Source organism: Condylostylus longicornis, unplaced genomic scaffold (assembly GCF_029603195.1).
Source record: "Condylostylus longicornis isolate FDR11 unplaced genomic scaffold, ASM2960319v2 ptg000135l, whole genome shotgun sequence".
NCBI lineage: Eukaryota > Metazoa > Arthropoda > Insecta > Diptera > Dolichopodidae > Condylostylus > Condylostylus longicornis.
In genome coordinates, this window is record NW_026578103.1 from 10,625,637 (window position 1) to 10,649,053 (window position 23,417).

Consider the following 23,417-nt stretch of genomic DNA (forward strand, 5'->3'; position numbering starts at 1 on the left):
TTTAATACTGAACACAGAACTGAATAATTTCAGTCTTTTGAAAGCATTTACCCGGTTAATATTAAAAATTCAAAAAAAAAAAACAAGGAAAGAATTTAAATAATCGGTTTTCTCTCGTTTTATATAAAATAAAATAAAAAATAAATAAAATTATTTTTGATTGCTTTTAAAATAAAGATTAAAGAAAATTTACACAGCACTTTTATCAAAAGTGGAATAAAAAAAGTGAAAAATAAACATTGGAATTTTTTTCGTGTTTTTGCTTTTATTTCATTGTCACATTTAAAAGTGAATAAAGAAAAAATTCTATATTAAAAAAAATCAAGTGAAGAAAATTAAAATTTTTTAAAACTTGTACTGAGAGATTATTAAAAGAAAAAAGTTTATTAAATTGTACTCATACTATTTTATAGATGATATAGATTTTATTAAAAAAGAAAATATATTTAAAATAAAATAAATGGATTTGGTGCATAATAAAAATTATATTTAAAAAATAAACGTTTAAAATTTGAAGAACAAAAGAAAAATATTAAGTTTTTTACATAACATAAAAAGGACATTAAAATATTTAAATAAAATTGGAAATTTTGTGAAAAATTTACACAAAAACTCACCCTTGGAATAAAATTATTCTAATATTGCAATTTAGAACAAATAAAATAAGGTAAGTTATTAGAATTGTTATATTTAAATTTATTAAGAATTTATATTTTAATTTATTTTTTATATTTATCATAAATATTTAACAATATACTCGTATATTATTCACTAGAATTTGTTTTTGTAAAATTTATCCAGTATGTATTCAATTACTTAATTTGCCCAAAAAAAGAGGATTTTACAAATTAGGCTAAAATGTAATTCAATCGACCGATTTAAGAAAAAAAAATTATATTCAATGAATTTCTAAAGGAATTAGTTAGGAAAATTTAAGAAAATATTAGATGATAAATTTTTTCTTAGATGGTTTTTTATAATTACTCTTGGATTTTAGATCCTCTTCGAAAAAATTGATTATTTTGATAATATTGTGAAAAAAGACATTAAATTATTATTATATTAATAAACTATTACTTATCAGATAACAAATTTAATTTTATAGTATAATTTAATTGTGTTTTTTTCTCTTATATAGTCATTTTTCATAAAATTTGCAGTTTCATAAGTTTTAATATAGAACTGATGCAAAGAGTAATAAAAATTTGAAAAATTCCTCACTATTTTGTTAGACGAAATTGTAATATTGATCTTCTAATTAGGATTGTCATATAATTTTCTTTAAATAAATTTTTCTTTTCAATAGCATAATACAAAAATTAGTTATTTCTAATAATTAATATAGTAAGGTGTGAAAAATATTCATTGCAATTCTATGAAAGAAATATAATTAAAGCGAAATAATGAAATCATCATAAAATTAATAAATTGAGGACTTAAAATTTCAAAAATTTAATATTTTTTGGATTTGTTATATGTGCATTGACAGAATTTTTACTAAAATATTCGAATTTTTATTGAAGATATACGAAAAGTTTAGAATCATGTACAAAATTAATATTATAATAATAAAATTACAAGTGGACCCACAACTTTGTAATATTGTTAATAAAATCTTCATATTATGAAATATTTCTAATTTTAGAAAATGAAGTAGTAAGTTTTTTTATTTAATGTACACGCACAGTTCTTAAGTACTTCATTGTAAAGTTAATTATACATTTTTAGTTAAATATTACATATGAAGTATATTTTGTGTGATAACATCACTGTTATCTGCATTACAGAAAAAATACGTGTACTTTTAAATAAATCGATATGCCATTTTTTTCCTATTCAAATTAGGCACATAATAAAAATTATTAAAATAATTAATGATTTTTTTTTCTTTATTTAACAAATTCCATTCTATATTAGTAATATGCAAATTTATATTAGTATTTATATTATCAAAATTCTAAACATGAACCTATCAAATTATATGTGAATTAAGCAATGTAATATTAATTAACCCTCAACAGCGGGAAAAATGAAAATTGATACGAGTACGAAACGATAAAAAGAAATTGTATAAAAAAATTAGCAGTTGATTAAACAATAATTGTTTAGTTGAAAAAGTGAAGGACGTTCCATGAAATATAGGATAGAATAAAGCAAAAAAAAAATATATGGAGAAGAAAGGGTTAATTATATATTTTCTTTTTTACTAGTAAATTTTTTTATACTCGAATTTGTTTAATGGGAATTTCCAAATAATTCATTTTATTATTATATTTACTTATATGTACATTTGTTTGCATATATCGATAAATATAATAGAACGATATCGTAATTTTATAATAATAATGTGGTAAAGAATTTAATTAAATGTCCATTTTTTTTTGTATATGTGTAGGGGTATGTTTAAGTTTTAGATTATTATTGATAAAATTATTTATATAAAATCCAATAATTTTAATAATATTGACTTTTTTTTCATTACTATTTAATTTATATTTCATCATTATTACATACTTTTTATGAAAATAGTATATAGCACTTAATGAAATTTGAAGGACATACACTTGTTAAGATATAATATAAGTGATGACATGCAAAATAATGGTTTTCTAAATAAAATTTAATTTATTTTTTTATTTTGTATTTGCTTATTATCACTTATTCATTCGTTTACATAAAATATAATTTTTTATTTAATAATACTAAGAATTAGTAATACTTAATAAAAATTGCGTATTTTATTAACCTAATTAGTAATAATAGTAATTCTAGTAATAAGTGAAGTTTTTCAAACGCTTTAATTTGTAAGTAATTTGAACTTTATTTATATAATAGCTGAATTTTTTTTGAAATTAAAAATTTTAAGGTAAGAAGGCAATGTCATAATCATAATTATTATATCAATCGTTATTTGAGTTATCTAAATGATAATAATGATCAATAAACTAATACTGCTAATAATCTACGTTAAAAAAGCCCATTATTAAATGCCCTCTTCGATTTCTATTATACCTAAACCTATCTCTATATCATTTGGAGTATAAGTATTAGATTTTGTTCAAATTAAACATAACGTACATAAAACTTAGTCAATATTCAAAAAACTTCTAAGCTAATATTTAAAAAATATTATTATAACAAATAAAAAATTTGTACTTTGAAATGATTAATTTTTCTTTAAAATATTATTACGTTTATTCTGCAGCACACATGTTTTTATATCGATATCTTCAAAATTTTTAACATATTCAAGCATTATAAAAATATAAACACTATTTTATATTATAATATACTTAAACATATTGGTGTATATGTATATATATATTCATATTTGAACAGTTGATACTCGCATAATATATGAAAAAACGTAAGAATATAACATTTTAGTTTTGTTTTTTCTCAATAGCAACAAGAGTTCATTTCACTCACTCAATATAATGAATTCACATATGTACATAATTAACGTCATTACAAATACCTAATATATTTTTTTGGTTGTTCTTAATGTATTTTCTTTTTTTAAGATTTTTCAATTATTTTATTTCATTTAATCATAAAAAGAGTTCATAAAATTCCATGATCTTGTTAAAAATTTTTTTTTTTGCTTATTAAAGCATACGTCATTATATACAATCATATTCAAAAGTATAAATATTTTAAAATTTAAAAAAATTAAAGCAATTAAAGTAAGTGCTATAAAAAATGTATGTGTTGTAGGTACGTCAAATAAAAACATGAGAAGATAAAAATGAAAATTTTTTGTTTGATTACGTAAAATTATGATAAAAGAACGGGAAAATTTGCATATACTGAGGCGTACTAATGTTTTCATTTAGTTGATTATATTTCGATGATAGAAAATTTTTCAAAGATACTGTTAATATCAGATTTCCTTACTGAATTTTAAAAGATATTTTTTTACTGTATCTGCTAGAACTGTTAAATGTGTTATATTCTTCTATATTTGATGGGGCAACATCATAATTTTCAATTTAAAACAAAAAAATATGATATTCAATTTGACTTATAAACTCGCCGGTATAAAATATTTTTTTTTTGTAAATAAGCAAATAAGAATATATAAAAAGAAATACACAAAATCTAAGGTGAAATTCCAATTTGTTGATTCATTACAGTTAATCAAAATTCCTCTTATTCCTATATATAATATTTTAATAATTTTCATATCAATGACAAATATGTAATTAAAAAAAAATATAAAATAAAATTTGAACAGAAATGTTGAAAACTAAAATATGTAGTTTGTTTTTTTTTGAAAAACATGAAAAAAAATTGTTATTCTCGTGGTGTGTTGGTTTTGAATTAATCTTAATTTTCGTTATTTTATAATCATACGGCCTCCGGTCTGAGTAATTTATTATTTATTTATAGCGGAAAAATATACCATACATAATTTTTAAAATTTCTAAATTTACCTTGAAATTCTCTTTTCGAGCGAATTAAGGGCAAATTTTATATTATATTCTTCTGTTATTTAGTAATAATATTTTATAATTTATGTATTTGATTTTTTTTTATATTTTAATACCACATACTATTACTTTTAGTTTGTTATTATAGAATATTAAAATGTAGTATATAAAATGAATATTTAGAAAGAATTTTTAAGCAAATTATTGGGAAACTCATATTATATATAAGTTTGTTTATTATAAGGTAAGGAATGCTTAATTAATAAAAAAAAATATGCTTTTGATTTTGATATCGGTTGTCCGAAATAGAAATATTATAATTGATGAAATTAGAGACATCGTTATGATATAGTAAAAGATAACTGTTTAAAAAATTTTCAGCGTTTTCCTAATGGTGTCCAGTATTTAATGTAGATTTCAAATAAAACCTATGGTTTACTACACATATAATTAAATATAATGAAAACGTTAAATGTTAAATATGTAATTTAATAAACCCCCCTCAATTTTAATCGCGTTCAATTCAATGTTCCTATTATTAGAATAGATTTTTTTTTTAAAAATTCAAAATTTCAAGAGCACCACATATCTTTTGATGGTACACAAAAAAAAACATCATGTTAAACATTTCTTTTTAAATGAAGTGTGAAAATTTTATATTTTTAATATTTTAAGAATTTCCGCTGATCAATGAATAATAGTACAAAGGAGAGAAAAAAATCTACAATTAATAATAATAAACTGTTATAAATTTTATTTAATTTGCAAAATTTATTTACATTTTTTTTTTGCTATTTGTTTTAGTTTTTTTTTTCAAAAACATTGAAATATTTTCAAAACAAACATTTAAATGTTTTGTCTTTTAATGCTCGTGTTTCACAAAGTTCTAATACAAAAAAATATATACGAGTATATGTACAATAAGAAAGATAAAATAAACGAAATAAATTCGAATTTGTCATATGGGGGTTTGTCACTTCTATGCCTTTATTGTTTCCTCCTATCCCCATCTAAAAATTTTATTTATCTATGTTTTGTTTTTTTCAATGAAATTTAAGTATTTTACCCCGGAAAATTTGTGATTTTTCTTAGATATTCTTTTTTTATTTCAAAATAAATATTTTCTTTGATTTTTATTATTATTATTTTTATTTTTCGTTCTTACAAAATAAATATTTCAAATATAATATATAAGTATGTATATGAGCGTGTAAAAAATTATGTATGCATACATATAAAAATTTGTCTTTGTGAATTCAGATATGCAAGGTAATGTCAAATTTATTATTTTGTTATATAAAAATTAGAATCGTAAATTTTTGGCAAATGATTTTCTCAAAAAATTAATATATTTTAAATATTTAAATTTTGAAATATATGCATAATCTATATTGTATTTTTCACTATATATAAATAATATTTATATATAGTGAAAAATATTACAACAGTTCATCAATAATAATGTCAGTCAGGCTGACTGCCAGCCTGTTAGCCTGCCTGCCTGCCTTAAATTTAGTTTTTTTTTTTCATGTTTTTCTTGTTCTTTTAGTTCTTTCTTCTTATGCGTACGCACTTAATATATTTATGAAGCGTGCTAATAATTTCATTCATCTATATTATTGTTATACATTATTACACATTTGTATTGTACACAAAATGTATGATCGCCGTGAATAAGTATAGTATGACAGAGCGTATACGCTTGCTTATTTTTAATGTATCGGTTTTTTGTAAAAAAAAATATTTTTTGTCGAATTAAAAGAAAAAATTATTGAAATTTTTTTTTTCGAAGAAGAAGAAGAAGAAAAAGGGAATGATTCATTTGAGAAAAACCAAAATGTTTTTTTTATTTTCTAAAAAAATTTCAATGCCGTGAACATCTAAATAATTTGTATGTGTAGAACATAATTATGAAGGTATGAGATCAAAATAATGTGGGGTGTATTTAGATATAAATATAGGTATACATATTTGTCTAAAGAGAATTTTTGTATATATATATATACAAGAATTAATTTATTTTGTGAAAAATATGTAGGTGAATTAATTGCAACCGAATAAAATAATTTATAGATTATTATAAACTACTTCTTTCGTTTACAACTTGATGTGAAATTGAATTGTCGAGGCTTATGGCTAAATGCTGACACTGGAACTTATTCTAAATTTGAATCTCTAAGTTATTCAAATGATATTTATTGTCAATATTTTCAAAATTTTATTGTAGACACAAATCATTTGTTTCATTTAATTGGTTTGTGTTTACAATAAATATTAATATCTTATCTTTTTTGCGATTAATGTTAATATATATATATATATATGTATATATATATAAGAAGTAGTTAATAAAATACTCAAATAGCTGCTTTCATCATTATTCATGTACACGGGTATCCCATACTTGGTCCAGTAAACTTGTTTTTCAATTTTTTTAATCAATTTTGTTTGTTCTTAGAGTAAAAATTTATAAATATTTTTAATAGAGTTAAAAATTTATTAGAAAACATTTTTTTTCTCATTGTTTATAAGTTCATATATTTTATATACACATATATAATATGTATATAAAAATTTTCGTTTACATCCTTTTCTACAACAGCACGCGGTCGGTATTCATTTAAGTCAAAAAAAAAAATGTATGTTTTCAAACTAATTAACAAGTTAATTTATTTTAATTTCTGGAAAGTTTTGTACTATTTGTTTTGTTTCATTCTTTTGGGTTTAATTAGATCAAAATTAGAACGATATTATACAAAAATTTATTTAAGAAATATTTATATGTATATATTTTTCAAAAATATATATTTCTATCCCTTCCAACCTACGAATATATATACATGAAAAGTATATAAGAGAATTGAAATATTTTGTTTGTACAAAAATTAGCTATTTTGATTATTTAAGAATATTGCGTTCTTTACCACACATTTAGGTGCAAAACAAAAAAAAAATTGGAATTAAATTTTTAGCTAAAGTAAAGGAACAACAAAATTTTAGAACCTATGAAAAAGAAAAGAGCAAAAACAAAAATTAAATTAAATAAATAAATAAATTTAATTTCGAAATTTCGTTTTAAAAATAAGAGAATTAATACAAACGAGAGCAAAAAGAGAAAAATAAATACCTAGATAATTTTTTATTTTTGTCTATATAAGAAATTCGCGCATTCCTTCTTTTAATCCGAATTTTTAATTTACGTCGAAATTTTTTAAATATTTTTGAATGAAAATTTTCTTATTATTTTGTTTTTGTTTGTTTTTTTTTGGGTGGAAACTTTCGGTGTCAAAAATTTATATTAAGTACACTGAATTAGGCTTAACAATAGAATAAAACTTTAAATTTTATTTGAGAAAAATAGTTTTTGAAACGTATATTCTTAGTATATACATTAAGTAGTATCTATTGCATTGCATATATACTAGAATCTATTTTAAAAATAACTATTTAACTCAATTACCTGAATTTACTTGATACTTGATTACCTGAAAACAATTAGGGATATTGCAAGTATAAGAAATGTTTAGTATATAAACGATATTTTAGTATTTACGAAATTAAATGCGAAATATAATGTAGTAGTATTTTCCATTTTATGAAGCTTTTCATTGCTTCATTAACAAAAACATTAAAAATATATTTTTTTCTTTGTTAATTTTAATGAATTTTCCTCTTTTTCAATACTAATTTGTTTAGATTTTTTCATTCAATAACATTTCAGATTATGCAATCATACACAATATGAAATTTATTCTTATATAAATGCAATTATACAAAATGTATGCACTGTTTTAGTAATTTCTGGTTGTTAATAAAGAATTTCATATAAAATGTGTGAATATACTGAATGTGTTTGCGTATCTGTGACAGCTGTTTAAAATTTTGGAGGGCATAATTATTTAAATATATGTATGTACATATATCTTGAATTCGAAGAAATTCATTTTATTTCAATTGTATAACCATAATTTTAACATGAAAAATCAAAGAAATTTTTTTTTTTTGCTTTATCGTGTTCAATCAATTAAAAGCTTGAAATACAGGAAAAAATATAAATTTCAATTATCATTATGCAATAATACTACATATTTGTATTTTTTTATGTGAGTATAGTTATATATAGACTATATAGTATTTAAACGGAAGTTATTGAATTAAAAATTTTTGCGTGAATTAATAAAATTTAATTACAATTTTCGGAAAACATTAACATACATGCATATATAATTGAATTATTTCATTTAATTAAATCAAAAGAATTTTAATTTAAATATTATGTCGGAAATGAGAAAAAAAAAATGTAAAGCAATCATACGTAAATTTAATTAAAAAAATTGAAATGGCGCTTACCTTTTCGCAAATTAATTATATACATATATAGAGTGGGTTAAATATTGGTAATTATTGCATAATTTTAATAATATACGAGTATTACGACATTCGAAATTTATTTATGTTTTTAATGAGATTAAAATAGAATGCGTGTATTGAAAATTTTATTTCATATTTCATGATAAATTTTACAAAAAATTCAAATCAAATATAAAAAACTTGTACTGAACAGGTACTATGTTTAAATAATATACACATTATATTAGTTTTAGTGAAATCCGTATACAACAAACAGCAAAAATTTTATAAGTTTAACTCGTAGTACACACTGATTTCGTTTTTGATTTTATTCAAACACTTTGCACTACCAATACAAAACGCTTCTGCTAACAAAATTACTCCGTTAAATATATACAAGATGAGATATTCTATTGTTAGTTTCTAGTGTTATAGATGAGATATTCTATTATGCAGAGATTCTGCTATATTATGAACTACATATATAATATTTAATAATAATAAATAATTTAAATGTTTAGTAAAATTTGCATAATGTAACATACGCATACATTGATTATAACATTTTTCTTAGTTACATAAATTACTTTATATTCCGATTATATCACATTATTTGTAGTATAAGAAAACGTAAAATTATGCAAATATTTAGTAATACTATGTAATATTTTAGATATAATATTTGTATTTTAATGTCATAATAACGTACATTGAATATTATATATTGAACATATTTTATATTGAATAATAAAAACACTGCATGATATAAGAAGAATATTGTAAATTAAAAATGGAGTCCATTTTCAAAATTATGAAAAAAAAAAATATATTGAAAAATTTTCATTGTCAATGACATTTAAAGAAATTGGAAATATTTTTCATATTTTTATAATTTTTTCATTGTTCATATTTATTTTACAAATTCTTTAACCTTCTACTATAGCTTATATATATCTAATAAATTTTTTAACTTTAAAGTAATCTCTATAAAATGTTCTACTAAGTACGTAAATAATACTATAATAAATGTTAAAAATTATTGGAATTCATATATATTATTAGTTTTATTGTCAATTTATCATAAAATCAAATATTTATTCAACTAATTTTCATTCATAAAATTCTTAATACCTAAATCAGAATTATATTAGAAAAATTCCAATTGATAATTATCAATTGTATAGTAATTAAAAAATAAAACATAAAATACTCTCAAATAATTGGTAATTGGTTAAAGAATGAATGAAAATATTTCTACTATTTATAAAAGGGAGGAGTTGGGAAGAGGGAGGGCGATTAATAATATTTATATTTCAATAAAAATAATTTGATAACTAGTTAAAAAATGTTTGCTCGTAAAATTAATTGTGTCTATATAAATGCTTCATTGAATATTATTGATTTGTTATTTTTAATTGCATATATTTTAAATAACTTGAGCATCTTAAATAATCTTTTTCGAATATTAATTAGCCTAACGATTATTCATTTTTATTGATTGCATATTTTTTTATTAATTTATCAGTATATTTGTTTTTTTTTGTAATTAAGCAGATATGATTGTACGCTATCTATTTTAGGTATTAAAAATAAATCATGATAAGAGAAAAGAAAAATTAATTTAGGCTTTTTTATCCACAAACAAAGTAGCAAAAAAAAATTATAGTTCCAAAAATATTTCAAGGATTAGTTTTGTTTTTTTTTATAATTTAGCCAAAAATTTTTCCTAAAGGTTATTCATATTTTATCATATAGTTTTAAAGGACTGATGTGATTGACTTTTTTCAATAAAAAATTTTGAAAATGGAAGATAAATAACATTTGCTTCTACATATACAATTATTTAAATATATATACTATGAGTATGTGCGTATGTACATCCATTGTTATAATAGATTTTTGGTATAATAGAAAAAAAACAAAATTTCTTGTTTCTTTTTTGTAGTGGAATAACAGACATTACTAAATAATTTTTTCTCTGAAATAAATTATGAGTCAAATATTTTCAGGATTTACCAGATAATAAAAAAAAAAGCAAAAAAAAAAAAGAGCCACTGAAAATGAAAATGTAAGCAATTAATCTAAAAAAAAAAAATAATTTAACATTGACAATCTATTAAGATAAGAAAAACTAAAAACATGAAATTTTTTCTTTTTACATTAAAATTTTTTTTATTGAATTTAGTGAACTATACATTATGAAAGAAAATTCCTTTTATAACATAGTTATTAATTGAAGTTCAGAAATTCTAGTTTTAAATTAAGTAAAAATTAAGTAAAATAAGAGCGCAATTGATTGTATTTGTCGGCATATTTCCTCATTATTCGGCATTTTTTCCACTTATTGTTCGTTTATAAAATATGTTTTGATATTTTGTATTCAATTTTAATTTTGTGTCCCTTACTATATTGGATTGGTAAATATTAATTTTTAAATCCTCTCATCTAGTCTTAAATTATTTAAAAATTATTTTTTAAATTATTTCCTCTAAACAATGTATACTCCACATTGTTCTATGAAAGTACAATATCATATACATTTTTCTTGTATATGTGTATACATTTAAAATTTCTATAACCTTACAAATGACAAGTACAAAACTCAATTTATTTTCAATGTTAATTCTTTATAATTCATTCGTTTATATTAGAAAAATTTTCCAAGAAAAATTTAGTATAGTTAATTGTGTTTTTTCCCATAAAATAAAATGCTTTTGTTTACAAAAAAAAAAAAAAGTTTATTATTACATTTATACAGTAATAATGTTCAATATAATACCAGTATAACAGTTTGTAAATGTGTATATCATATTATGAATCAACATAATATTATAATATGAGAAAATTATAAAGAAAAATATCAGAACATTAGAAGGATTATGTGAAAATAAGAAAAAAAAAATAAAAAAAAAATAGTATAACAAAAATTTGTTTATTATATGTATAAAATGTCCTTGTTAAGTACTATGAAAATTCCGGCAACATAATAATAAAATTGTTGTATAAAGTAAAAGGATTATAGTCTACCATTTTATAACATAGTATACACGTATAGTTATTTATTATAATGAAATAGTTAAATGGAATGTAATATAGAAAATGAAAAATGTCTGCTTTGGGAATTATGCTAAAAAATTTTCAATGAATCATATTTATTGGTTTTTTTTTTTTCTTTTCAATTATAGAAGGCACTTTTAACTATAAATTGTATATTACTATATCTTTCCTATCAGTATAAGAATTTATATATACATACATATATATTAATCTAACAAATTTTTAATGCAATTCCATTGAATTAGATCTAATAATATAGAAATTTTTTTATATAAATAATTATCCATCAAAATATATTAAATAAAATTTAAATTAAATTAATACCACAAAAAATGCTTTATGGCTAGACAATGCAATTAATAAAATAGTAAGCCTATATATAAAATTCTAAATCTTTTGTACACATGTATATTAATTATCTAATTTATGTGACCAAATAATATCATATAATATATTTTTCATATTCCATTTAATTCGGTTAATGTCCCTTTAATATTATTGTAACCAGATTTTAATCGAAAATTATCATAAAATTAATAGCCCCTATGTATTATATAATTAAATGAACCACATAAACTCTTAAATTATGATATATTTATGCACATATACGTATATGAAATATATTACTACATATGTACATATCTATATATAAATTTTAAATTTTTCATAAGAACGACGAAAATTATAGAGGGAATAAATATTGCATATATATATACAACTAATAATTTATTTTTTAATTTTTTTTTTATTTATGCTCAGATAATAGTAATATTCTTAATCCGAAAAAATTAATTATTTATTAATGCGCGATCATTTAAAGATATTCTTAAATTTTTCAAAAAATATTTTATATAGCGAAACAAATGAGTATAAAATATAAGTGGGCATTTTCCATAAATTTATGTTAAGTACAAAATTTTTTGGATCAAAAAATCATAAGAAAATAAAAGAAAAAATAATATAAGTGGTATGAGAATTCCATTGATTTTCTTTTCAGAATAGAAATCTGAAATATTTTGTATCTGCATATAAAAATATTAAAAAGTGCAATTCAAAAATCATTCGCAACCCAAATTGAATAATAAAATTTACATATGAAAAGAAATAAATATTTCTTCATTATCACCCCGAAAAAAAAAAAATCAAAACTAAAATAATAATGCAGAACAAAGTCTTAAAGAAGGAAAAAATTCTTTGATATTTTGCCAAAAAATCACTTTTAATTTTTGAAAAACATAAAAACACCAAAAAGTGAGAAATTAAAAATTGAAAGAATGTCGCTTTTTATTTTGCTTGTTGGAAAAGAAATTTTATAATATGTACATTTGTTTCATACATACTTACACACATATATAAAATTAATATATTATGGAATTTTTGGATTAAGTGCTCATCCTCATATAAACATAAACACGTACACATATAAAATGAAAAAAAAAAAAAAATCGAGATATGAAAAATCGGCCATAAACCATTCAGAAAAAAGAAGAAAAACGACAACAAGAATAAAAAATGTAATCCAAATTTTAAGAATTATTGGTACTGCCATTAAGTTGAATAGCCATAAAAACTTTAATTCCTCATATATCATTGGTCCAAAAAAGTTATTTTTAAAAAAATTTTTGCATACCTTTGTATGTTAAAAATAAATTTTGTGTATAAAATACTAAGAAGAAAAGCAACAACAAAATTATGGAATCTTAAAATAAAAAAAAAATTAAAAAATTCCTACTCATTTATGCTAGGAATTTAAAATAAAAAATAACAAAAACAAAAATAAAACTATAATAATTATTTTCCTTCCTATAAAATAAACTTTTGTAATTAAGTGGAATAAATATTTAGGTAAAGCCCATGATGGTACTATTTATTTATTTTTCATTTTTTTTCTCATATTTAAGTGAAAAAATTGAAATTCTAGTGTCTGCATTTTTAGTATTGCAAATGTATAAAAACCACTGGCGACAACAAAAAATTAAGTAATGACTAATAATTTTTGGAAAAATATGTTTCGAAATTTTTAAATTTAGGAAAAAAATATTAAAATATAAAAATAATTATTATTTTGCTTTAGGAAATTCTTTGCTCTCACGCCGGCAGAGTTACGGTTTTCCGGGCCTCACAATTTGCTTGAGATCATCAGGAGAGTGTATGTCCTGCGCTCAGAAGTGGCGATACAATAGATTCTTATACGAGGTCGCGGTGTACTGTTAATCCGGTTGTAGAAAATCTACAATCTTAGTAAATTCTTTTGCATTTTATAACGTATTTGTAAGGCGCTACCCATAGTATTTGTTAGAAACATTGTTATATACTTATATTAAAATGACTGGATTTTAATATACGCAATTGTTTTAAAATATTGATTACCAACATATAGCAACTTATATTATAAAGTAAATTTACTTAATATACAAAATATTAAAGAATGCCTTCAATTTAATTTGTATTCTTTACTCAGAGTCTATACGTAGCTTAAACTTTATGAAATGCTTCAAATATCGCAACATTCAAAATTTTAAATGATTATAGAATAATTGCATAAACATAGGCACAGATTTAAAATTTTTAAATATAAATATTATAGAAAATATTCAAAAATTTCAAAATAAATATTTTTATTTAAAACTTTAATTTTACTATCTATATTTTTTTTAATATATTTATATTTGAATTGCTGATGTTTTCACACAAAATAAGTGTATGTGAAAAATACCATTATAGATGAAAAATTTTGCTTTATTTATAAATTATTAACGATCTACTTTAAAATTTGCTTATACAAAAATTGTTAAAAAATTGTTGAACTTAATAAATTTGTAAACAAAATATTAAATAAATTAATATTTTAACTATACTAAAATTTTAAAAGCAATTTTTTAAATGAATAGTTATATATAAAATAATTTATTAGTTTTTCATATTCTTATTATTAAAATTTACATTTACTTACATACATTGTTTTAATATTCAGGCATCCTTCAACGTTTATCCAATGCTCAATATACATATATGCTTAATAGCCTCGTAATTCTAATTACTACACCAAAATTTTTAATATTGTTGCCATCTACTTCGTGTAATTTAAATTCATTCTATTCGTAGGATACGAGTATTTTTATGCATTTCTACCCATATGTATATGATTGTATGTAATTTAAAAGAAAAATTTTTATATGAATTTTTATAACATAATAAATATAAATTTTCATATTACAAAATAATATTATGTATTATAAATATAGAAAATTCGGGTAGTAAAATTAAAAAAAATAAGAAAAAAAAACACAAAATAAAAAATTCTTTTATTCCCTTCACAATATTTTCTTTCTATTTTCATATTTATGGCGCCAACCTCAAATGATTCTGTCATTTGTCATTTTTGTTAAAATTTTTCCACATAAATTTTTTAGCAATAAAAAAAACAAAAAAAAAAAATTAAAAATGAAATTAAAATTAATCACAAAATCATAGATGGTATTTTAGTATACAAGCATACATTATAAATTTATAACAAATATTAACACGCATAAACGCACACATATGAAAATTATACGAGTATCATTATGTATTTATTAAAAATATTTAATAAATTATTTATATTTTTAATTTCTACATAAATATATGTATATACACGTATACATATGGACATATATTTATATTTTATTAATATTACTTTTTTTTGATTATATTTTGTATGATTTATATTATTTGGCGAAGCGAATTTTATGTACTCATGCACATAAATTAATTAAATAATATAATTGTACTGATGTATATGTATATACATACATTTATAAATCAAAGAAAAGGAAATAATATAAATCTATTTAAATTACAAAATAATATTAAAAATTTTTGTTATGTTCATTTATTTTTTTGACGTATCTAAATATTTACGTAAAAATACCACTTTGCAGATTTATTTTATAAACAAAGGAATTATATAAAATTTAATTATTTAATTTTATTAACTATATACATATATATACATATGTATATTAAAATATATAAAAAAATTTATTTAATTATTCAAAAATTTAATCAAAATATTTTTTTTTTTGTCATTTTAGAAAATGAAGAACGATGACAAGAGTAACGTACCTAAGGTACGTATTGCAGTTTTAGGAAGTGACAATGTTGGAAAATCAGGTTAGTATTTTATAAAGAAATTTTTAAGAATTTTTAACATTATATTATTTAAGTACTTAACACAAATACAAGAACTACATTGACCCGATTTGAAGTTAATATTCTAGTTTTCAAAATCATAATTTAAATTAAACCTGAAAATTAACATTATGCATGTGCATATAATGTCATTATAGAAACTAGTTTAAAGATTATTGTGAATAGGCATGACTACAAAAAATTAAAATGTTTATTTATCTTAATCCAATCAATTCTTAATTATTTTATAGGCAAAATTTATCTACAATTACCAATTACACATACATAATTAATTATAAAAACAAAATTTTGTAAAATGTAAAAAATATATTATGTATGTATATTTAGGTGACATCAAAGACATACGGTAGAGATCAATTAGTAGCACTAATTACAATTTGTATAATATAGAACAATTTACAATAAAAATTTAACAAAAATTTGTTTGTAATAATAAGCCCGAAGCATACTTCAAAGAACTGCAACGAAAATGCACATCTCCTGATTCATTTTTGTAAATGCAATTATGTCAATATTTTACATTTTCATAATGACATTTTAAAAACAAGAAATTATAATCAATTATCAAGAAAGAAAATTATTTTGAATTCATAATAAAAATAATAATTTTTTTCTTTTTGAAAATATTCACAATTTTAATATGAAATAACGGGGTATTATGAATATAAAATATTGTCGTCAGAAAGAAAATAATTTCATTTGATATTTTGCCAATACAAAAAATGGCAGATGTTGAAAATTTCAAAATAAATTCATTAAAAATTTCACTACATATAAATAAGTTTATAAAAATCTTTTAATTCAAAATATTTGTTCAAGAATTACGATTTAACATTATTAAAATACAAATATTTTATCATTTTTAAAAATTTTCAATTAATTATTAATCTTTATTAGTTTATGTTTCATTCAATTTACGTCAACATATTGCTGAAATTATGCGTAATATTTCAATTTTCAATTAAAAATTTTCATTTTTAAGTTTGTCACTTTTTGTATTTTAAGATTGTATTTTTCTTTCGTGAAATAAAAATACACATTCAAAAAAAGTCATGTATCATAATTTGAAAATGTATTTGCTTTTGCAAATAAAATTATTTCAATTTCTGCAAGAAAAATATCATCCAATTTTTTAAATAGCTACATGAATTTCTCCACTATGTACAAACCTACATGAAAAGTCAATTGTATGTGAAAATTCAAAATTAAAATATTTTTTCTGTGAATGATTTTAAAATGACGCTCTTTTATTATTTTGACGCATTAATGATGTTATGACAGAAAAATTTTCAATTTTGCTTAGAAATTTGTTAAGTGTTGACAAGACATAAATTGACTATTATAAATAAACATGAGATATTTAAGGCAAGAGTAAAACAAAGAGTAAAACAAGTTTTTTATTCTCCCTTTTTGATAGTTCATTAATTGTAATGTAATACCTAAACAAAATCCAAAATGCCTTTAGATTAAATAGAAACCTTTCCATAATTTAATGTCATGCACTATACATACTAAATGATACTGTCAGATACAATATGCAGTGGTTCATTGGTATTCACACATACTAAATTGAATATTTTTCAAAATAATACCCAACTTAATATTTTAATGTTATTAAAAAAAATATATCAAACAAATATAATTAATAATTGAATTTTATTTCTATATTCATTTACAGCATTGACAGTACGTTATTTAACAAGAAGATTTATAGGTGAATATCGATCAAATACAGATCTATTATATAAACAAACAATATCACTAGATAGTGCTGGTTTAACAGAAGTTGAAGTAGTTGATATTTCATCAGAAAATGAAAATGAATTTCCTATGGAACAGGTGAGAAATGAAACCGTTTGTTTTTTATTTTATTTTATTATTTTTAGTATTAAAATTTTAGTTGCAAAGAAAAAAGAAAATTTAAAACGTTTAAGAAAAAAAAAAAAATTCTCAAAGAGAAAATTATGAAAGAAAAATAGAAAGAACCAAAAAGAAAATTCTAATTACGATATTTTTCGGGAATGCCAAGGATGACCAGTATTTAAACTTGGCACATAAAAAGTTCATATTCAATTTTTTTTTTTTTACTTTTTGTATTTAAATTTTAAAATAAAAACATTTTAAAAATTGACTCATCAATATTTTGAATATAATTTTATACACTAGATCTCTATATATATATATATATATATATGGTATTATATCACATGAAAATGTACATGAACTTTTCTTGTACTAGACATTAGAAAAATATTGACAAGTACAAGATTAAAAACATTATTATTTTTTTTTTTGGTTTTTGTTTTATACATTCAATTTGTACCATACAAAATGTTTACACACATACAATTTTTCTAATAGAAAATAGAATTTTAATATTAAATTAAAAAAAAAAATAAACAGAAAAAAAAATTTTTTTATTAATTTTGTTTATTTTTGTTGAATTTACAGATACAATGGGCCGATGCTTGTATGATTGTTTATAGTATTACGGATCGTAGTAGTTTTGAATATGCTTCTAGATCATTAGCTGAATTAAAATCAATACAAAATGCTCCACTAGCATATTTAATTGCTAATAAATGTGAATTAGATCATTTAAGAGAGGTAAGTTGTTTTTCAATGTAAAATTTCAAATAATTTATTTTAATATTTTTTGAATTATGTGAAAGTCATTCAAATTTTGCAAAAAAATACAAAAATTTGTTCGTATTCCAAAGTTTCATCAATATTGAAATTGAATGAATTTTATTTACTTATAAATTTGAAAATATTTATCATGTTGTCATTTTACAATCTAAGAAGCTTCCAGTTTGAGATTTAAATGCATTTTTATTATTTTTGTAAATTTGGCATTCATAATTCTCTTACACGTGCATTCGATTTTCTTTAAAGAATTTTTTGGGGAATATTTTTTTCAATTTTTAATACAATAATTTTGTATTTAAAAATTTTTATTTTATACTTTATGATAAAATGAAAATTAACCGCAATTTTGAAAATATATTTTTGTAATTGAATATTTTACATGTTCCACCTACATAATCCGAGTGTACATTTTAATATACGAGTACATATATGAATGTATGTAATTATTTAATATAAATTACAGGAGAATAAGCATGAAATTTATTTAATTTCAACCATGAAATTAATTTTATATTAATTTGAATATAAAAAAAAATATATTAAAATTATATTTATGTATATATGCATATATAAGTATATAAGTAAATAACATGATTTTAAATGTGTGTAATTTGGTTATTAAAATATTTTATTACAAATATTAATAATATTGATTATATCTATTATTAATGAAGATTATTTTATTGCAATATCAAAGAAATATTTAATTATAGTTATTTTATTCGCATTTACTACAATATTCTAAATTAACATCGAACACGCTATACTAAATTATTGAATTATTAATTTACTGAAATTTTGAAATATTGTAGGCCAGCATTGTAATATTATTTTTTATGAAATTGTAAATTTCATGTTAAACATATCGAATTAAATGTGTTGTTTTCAAAAATAATATGTATTTATTTTTTATTAATTTTTGGTAATATAAAAATTCTGATGAAATACAAAAATATATTGCAAATACAAACATATAGAATAATGTTGATATGTTTTATGAAAATAAGTAGTCAATTCCATTTAAAAAAACTATAATTAAAAATTTTATTAAAATTTCCTTGTTATGTACATCACATGTTAATGTAGGCCTATATACATACATACAAGACATAATAATATGATAAAATTTTATTTTATTTTTTTTTTTATCTAAATTAATGAACATTTTATTGTATGAAAACAAAAACCACACGAATTTCTAAGAAATTTTCTTGAAATTGTTAGAAAATAAAATTTTTTTTTTTGTTTATTGAAGAAAAATAACACCTATTGATTAATTTATTTACATGTGTATATACATACTTGGTGTTTTCAATAAAAAAATAATGGTAAATAATTTTTGCATTTTAATTTCTTTGAAATAGCAATCATTATTGTGCTCATTATTTTATGAAAATGAATGAAAATTTGATGAATTTCGCACGTAACATAAGATTATTTTTATTTCTTAAAAAGAATATTGTTTGTAGAACATATTAAAAATTTTGTATAGGTTGTTTTTGTGATTATATATTAAGGTTGGAATCAATTTTAAAATATCTAGTTACACGTGGACCTATACATGTATAGAAATAGTTACATGTATACTAAAATATTGTATGAGCTTTGGTGTTGTGTAGTTAAATTTTAAAATATTGTTGACATAACCTACTTTTTAAAAAAAAATATAAAATAATAACAGGTCTATATCTAATATTAATCTTTATCATATGCTTTTCTTTATAGTATGTGCCTTTTTCGATTAAAATAGTGCACGAGCTATAAGCTATGGTATTGTAATGTTTGTATTTAGGTATACAGATATGCTTCATTAAAAAAAAGTATGTCATTGTTAAACATAAAAAATTGTTTCTAATGTCCGGATCGAATAAAAATATTATGTAATATGTATATGTATTCATTCATTTATTTAGTTCACCTCTTTAAGTGTAAAAATAATATAAAGTAATGGAGAAGGATATTCATATATAGTAATAATTTCATATGTGAAAATGCGTATAATAGTTTGATTAAATTCACATTGTATAGTAATAAATTTTCTGTATCCTTTTTAATAAAACAATATTTCGTATAATATAGTAGAGTTTTAGTATTTTATTTATTTGCTGCCTTGCTTTGCGATAGATTTTGTGTACTCAATTATAAAAAATAACGTATGTGTGTGTACACAATCCATTCAACATATTGGGCTATGAAACTATATATATTCAACATATATATAGGTCTATATATTATATTGTATGTATATATGTATATTACATAAAGAAAAAGATAATATTTTAAGCTCAGTAAGGGTTTAAATTTTATTCCATTTTTCAAAATAAAAAAAAAAATTTGTGTTTTTATCGCAATTAAAAAAGTGTGTGTCTGATATCCTTTTGAAGTAAATGAAAATTTATACATTAAATATATATATATAAGATTTGTAAAATTTTAAAAGCAAAATCATTTCAGATTCTTTTATTTTTTATTTGCAACTCTATAATATGTGAATATATTGCTATATGATCTTCTTTTTATAAATTTATCATGAAATCACTTGGATACTTCATCAGTGAATTTTTGATTTTCATTCATATATTTTACGTGTATAACATGAAATAAATAAGTTCTGAAGTTTCATGCAATTAAATTGAAAAATTCATGTCTTAATTTATTTTCTTTAGCTTTATAAATTGTGTACACACCATTATAATGAAAATGTAGTACGTGTTTTTGTATATGCGGCGACACATGTTAAGTTATTTTCAATATTATATTATACGATAATTTTTTTTCTTATATTATAAAAACAATTCTTCTATATGTGTATACAAGTAAAAATGCAACACGATATATTATTATTATTCTTTTTTGTCCGATATCTAGTATAGAGGAGAATTATTTCAAGGACATTTTTATTTTAAGTGAACTTTATATTGAAATTGACATAATTGGGAAAATTATATGGTGTTTTGCAAGCAACTATATACATATACATATATTATGTTTATTATACTTATCGTGTGCCAATATATGGAGTGTATATCTGCTGTAAACATTAGGATATATATTATATATACCAAAATAATATTATATTACAATTGAAATTAGAACTTTATTATTATATAATCCAATTACAAGATAATTACTAAAAATAATGCTTTTAATTAGTATTAAAATTTCTTTATGTCAAGAAATTTCATGTATGAAGATGGAAAATTTTCAATAAATTAAGTCCTATGAATATTACAAGAATATAAGAAGTTCTCAAATTATTTAAAGTAGTTACTTATATTAAAATAAATGATGAAAAATAATTATAGTATGTATGCATATTTCAAAATTTAATACTGAATTAATAATAAAGGAAATATAAGTAGAATAAATTATTAATAAATTTTAAATGCCAAATTATTATTTTTGTTTTTGCGTGGGTAACCACATAATTTTAATATAAAGAGATAAGTAAAATATGAATAATACTCAGTATTACATGTACGATATACGTACCTAGTATTTATGATTTCATTTATACTTCAAGGTCTTAATAGGAAAACCTTAAAATTAATGCAAAAATTTTAATATTTTTATTTATGAATTTTAATACAATCTCGATAATTGTAATATAGTTTGATTCAAGAGAGATAAAAATTTTAATTATTGAGTTTAAATTGAAATTGCACATGTGTGGCACGTCAGTTTTAAAAATTTGAATGTCAATTTATTGCAATTAAATAAAAAGAAAAGATAAGCATAATCATGAGCAATATATTTATATATATAATGACTTTCACATAATATTAAGAAGTTTTAAAGTAAAGAACTATTTTGAAATAAAAGTTTTTATAATAAAAATTTTTTTTTTATTAATTTCCAGGTTAATGAAACAGAAGGTGCTTCATTAGCTGCAACACATTCTATAGGATTTTGTGAAATTTCTGTAGCTGAAAATTCACCAAATTTATATAAAGCATTTGAAAAATTATTAATTGACTCAAGAGCAAGACCAGTTAAACATAGAAAATTTTCTGTAACAAAAATGATTGGTACATTAATTGGCGCTAATAATAATGGTACAAAACAACAATTATTAATTAATCAAGGTACTGTTGTACCATGTCATAAAGGTGAATTACATAAATCACGTGTATTAAAAAGAAGACAAGCATTTACAGCAACTGCATCTCTGTGACCATCATCATTAACAAGAATAAAAAATAATGTGGAATTGAGAGTAACACAAGAATATTAAAACGGAAGAAAAACAAAATGGAAAATATAACAACAATATTCATTTTAATATTTTCTCAATAAAAATAATATATATATATATACAATATTTTAGTACCATTGAAAATAATATATACAAATGTACATAAATATGTAACATAGTACAGTATATATAGGTACAATTATATATATATTATATTTTATACTTTTTTTGTTTTTGGAGAAAAAAAAAGAAAAATTTGAAAAAACAAATTAAGTTTATAAAAGGATTTTGAATCGTTTTATATTTACGAACAAATATGCATGAATTATGTATATAATTTGAACTTTTATATATATACAAGTAATTAAATTGTGCATGTTCTGTTTATGTAAAAAAAAAGAACATTATTTGAGATAAAGGATTAAGCAATAAGGATCAAATTTTCTATAAATAGGAAGACAATTTGTATGTTTTATTTATTTATTTTTTTTTTTTGTTAAATATTATTAAAAAAAATAGTATACCAAAATATAAAAAAAACA

General features: G+C 20.3%; 1 protein-coding gene across 1 annotated transcript; it reads left to right on the top strand.

Annotated features, from left to right (window-relative positions):
• Nucleotides 1–570: 570 nt before the first annotated feature.
• Nucleotides 571–23,189, top strand: LOC129615409 (ras-related and estrogen-regulated growth inhibitor-like protein). The gene is made up of 5 exons (XM_055530608.1): nucleotides 571–667; nucleotides 15,914–15,992; nucleotides 17,710–17,870; nucleotides 18,483–18,638; nucleotides 22,540–23,189. Exons 2-5 carry the CDS (start codon nucleotides 15,917–15,919, stop codon nucleotides 22,852–22,854), a joined length of 708 nt encoding a protein of 235 aa, XP_055386583.1. The 5' UTR covers nucleotides 571–667; nucleotides 15,914–15,916; the 3' UTR covers nucleotides 22,855–23,189.
• Nucleotides 23,190–23,417: the final 228 nt, after the last annotated feature.

Excerpts from the sequence above, each read along its gene's own strand:
- LOC129615409 (XM_055530608.1), top strand. The coding sequence starts at position 15,917 with ATGAAGAACGATGACAAGAGTAACGTACCTAAGGTACGTATTGCAGTT. Across the intron at positions 15,993-17,709 it reads TGACAATGTTGGAAAATCAG|CATTGACAGTACGTTATTTA; the intron begins GTTAGTATTTTA and ends ATTCATTTACAG. Across the intron at positions 18,639-22,539 it reads AATTAGATCATTTAAGAGAG|GTTAATGAAACAGAAGGTGC; the intron begins GTAAGTTGTTTT and ends ATTAATTTCCAG.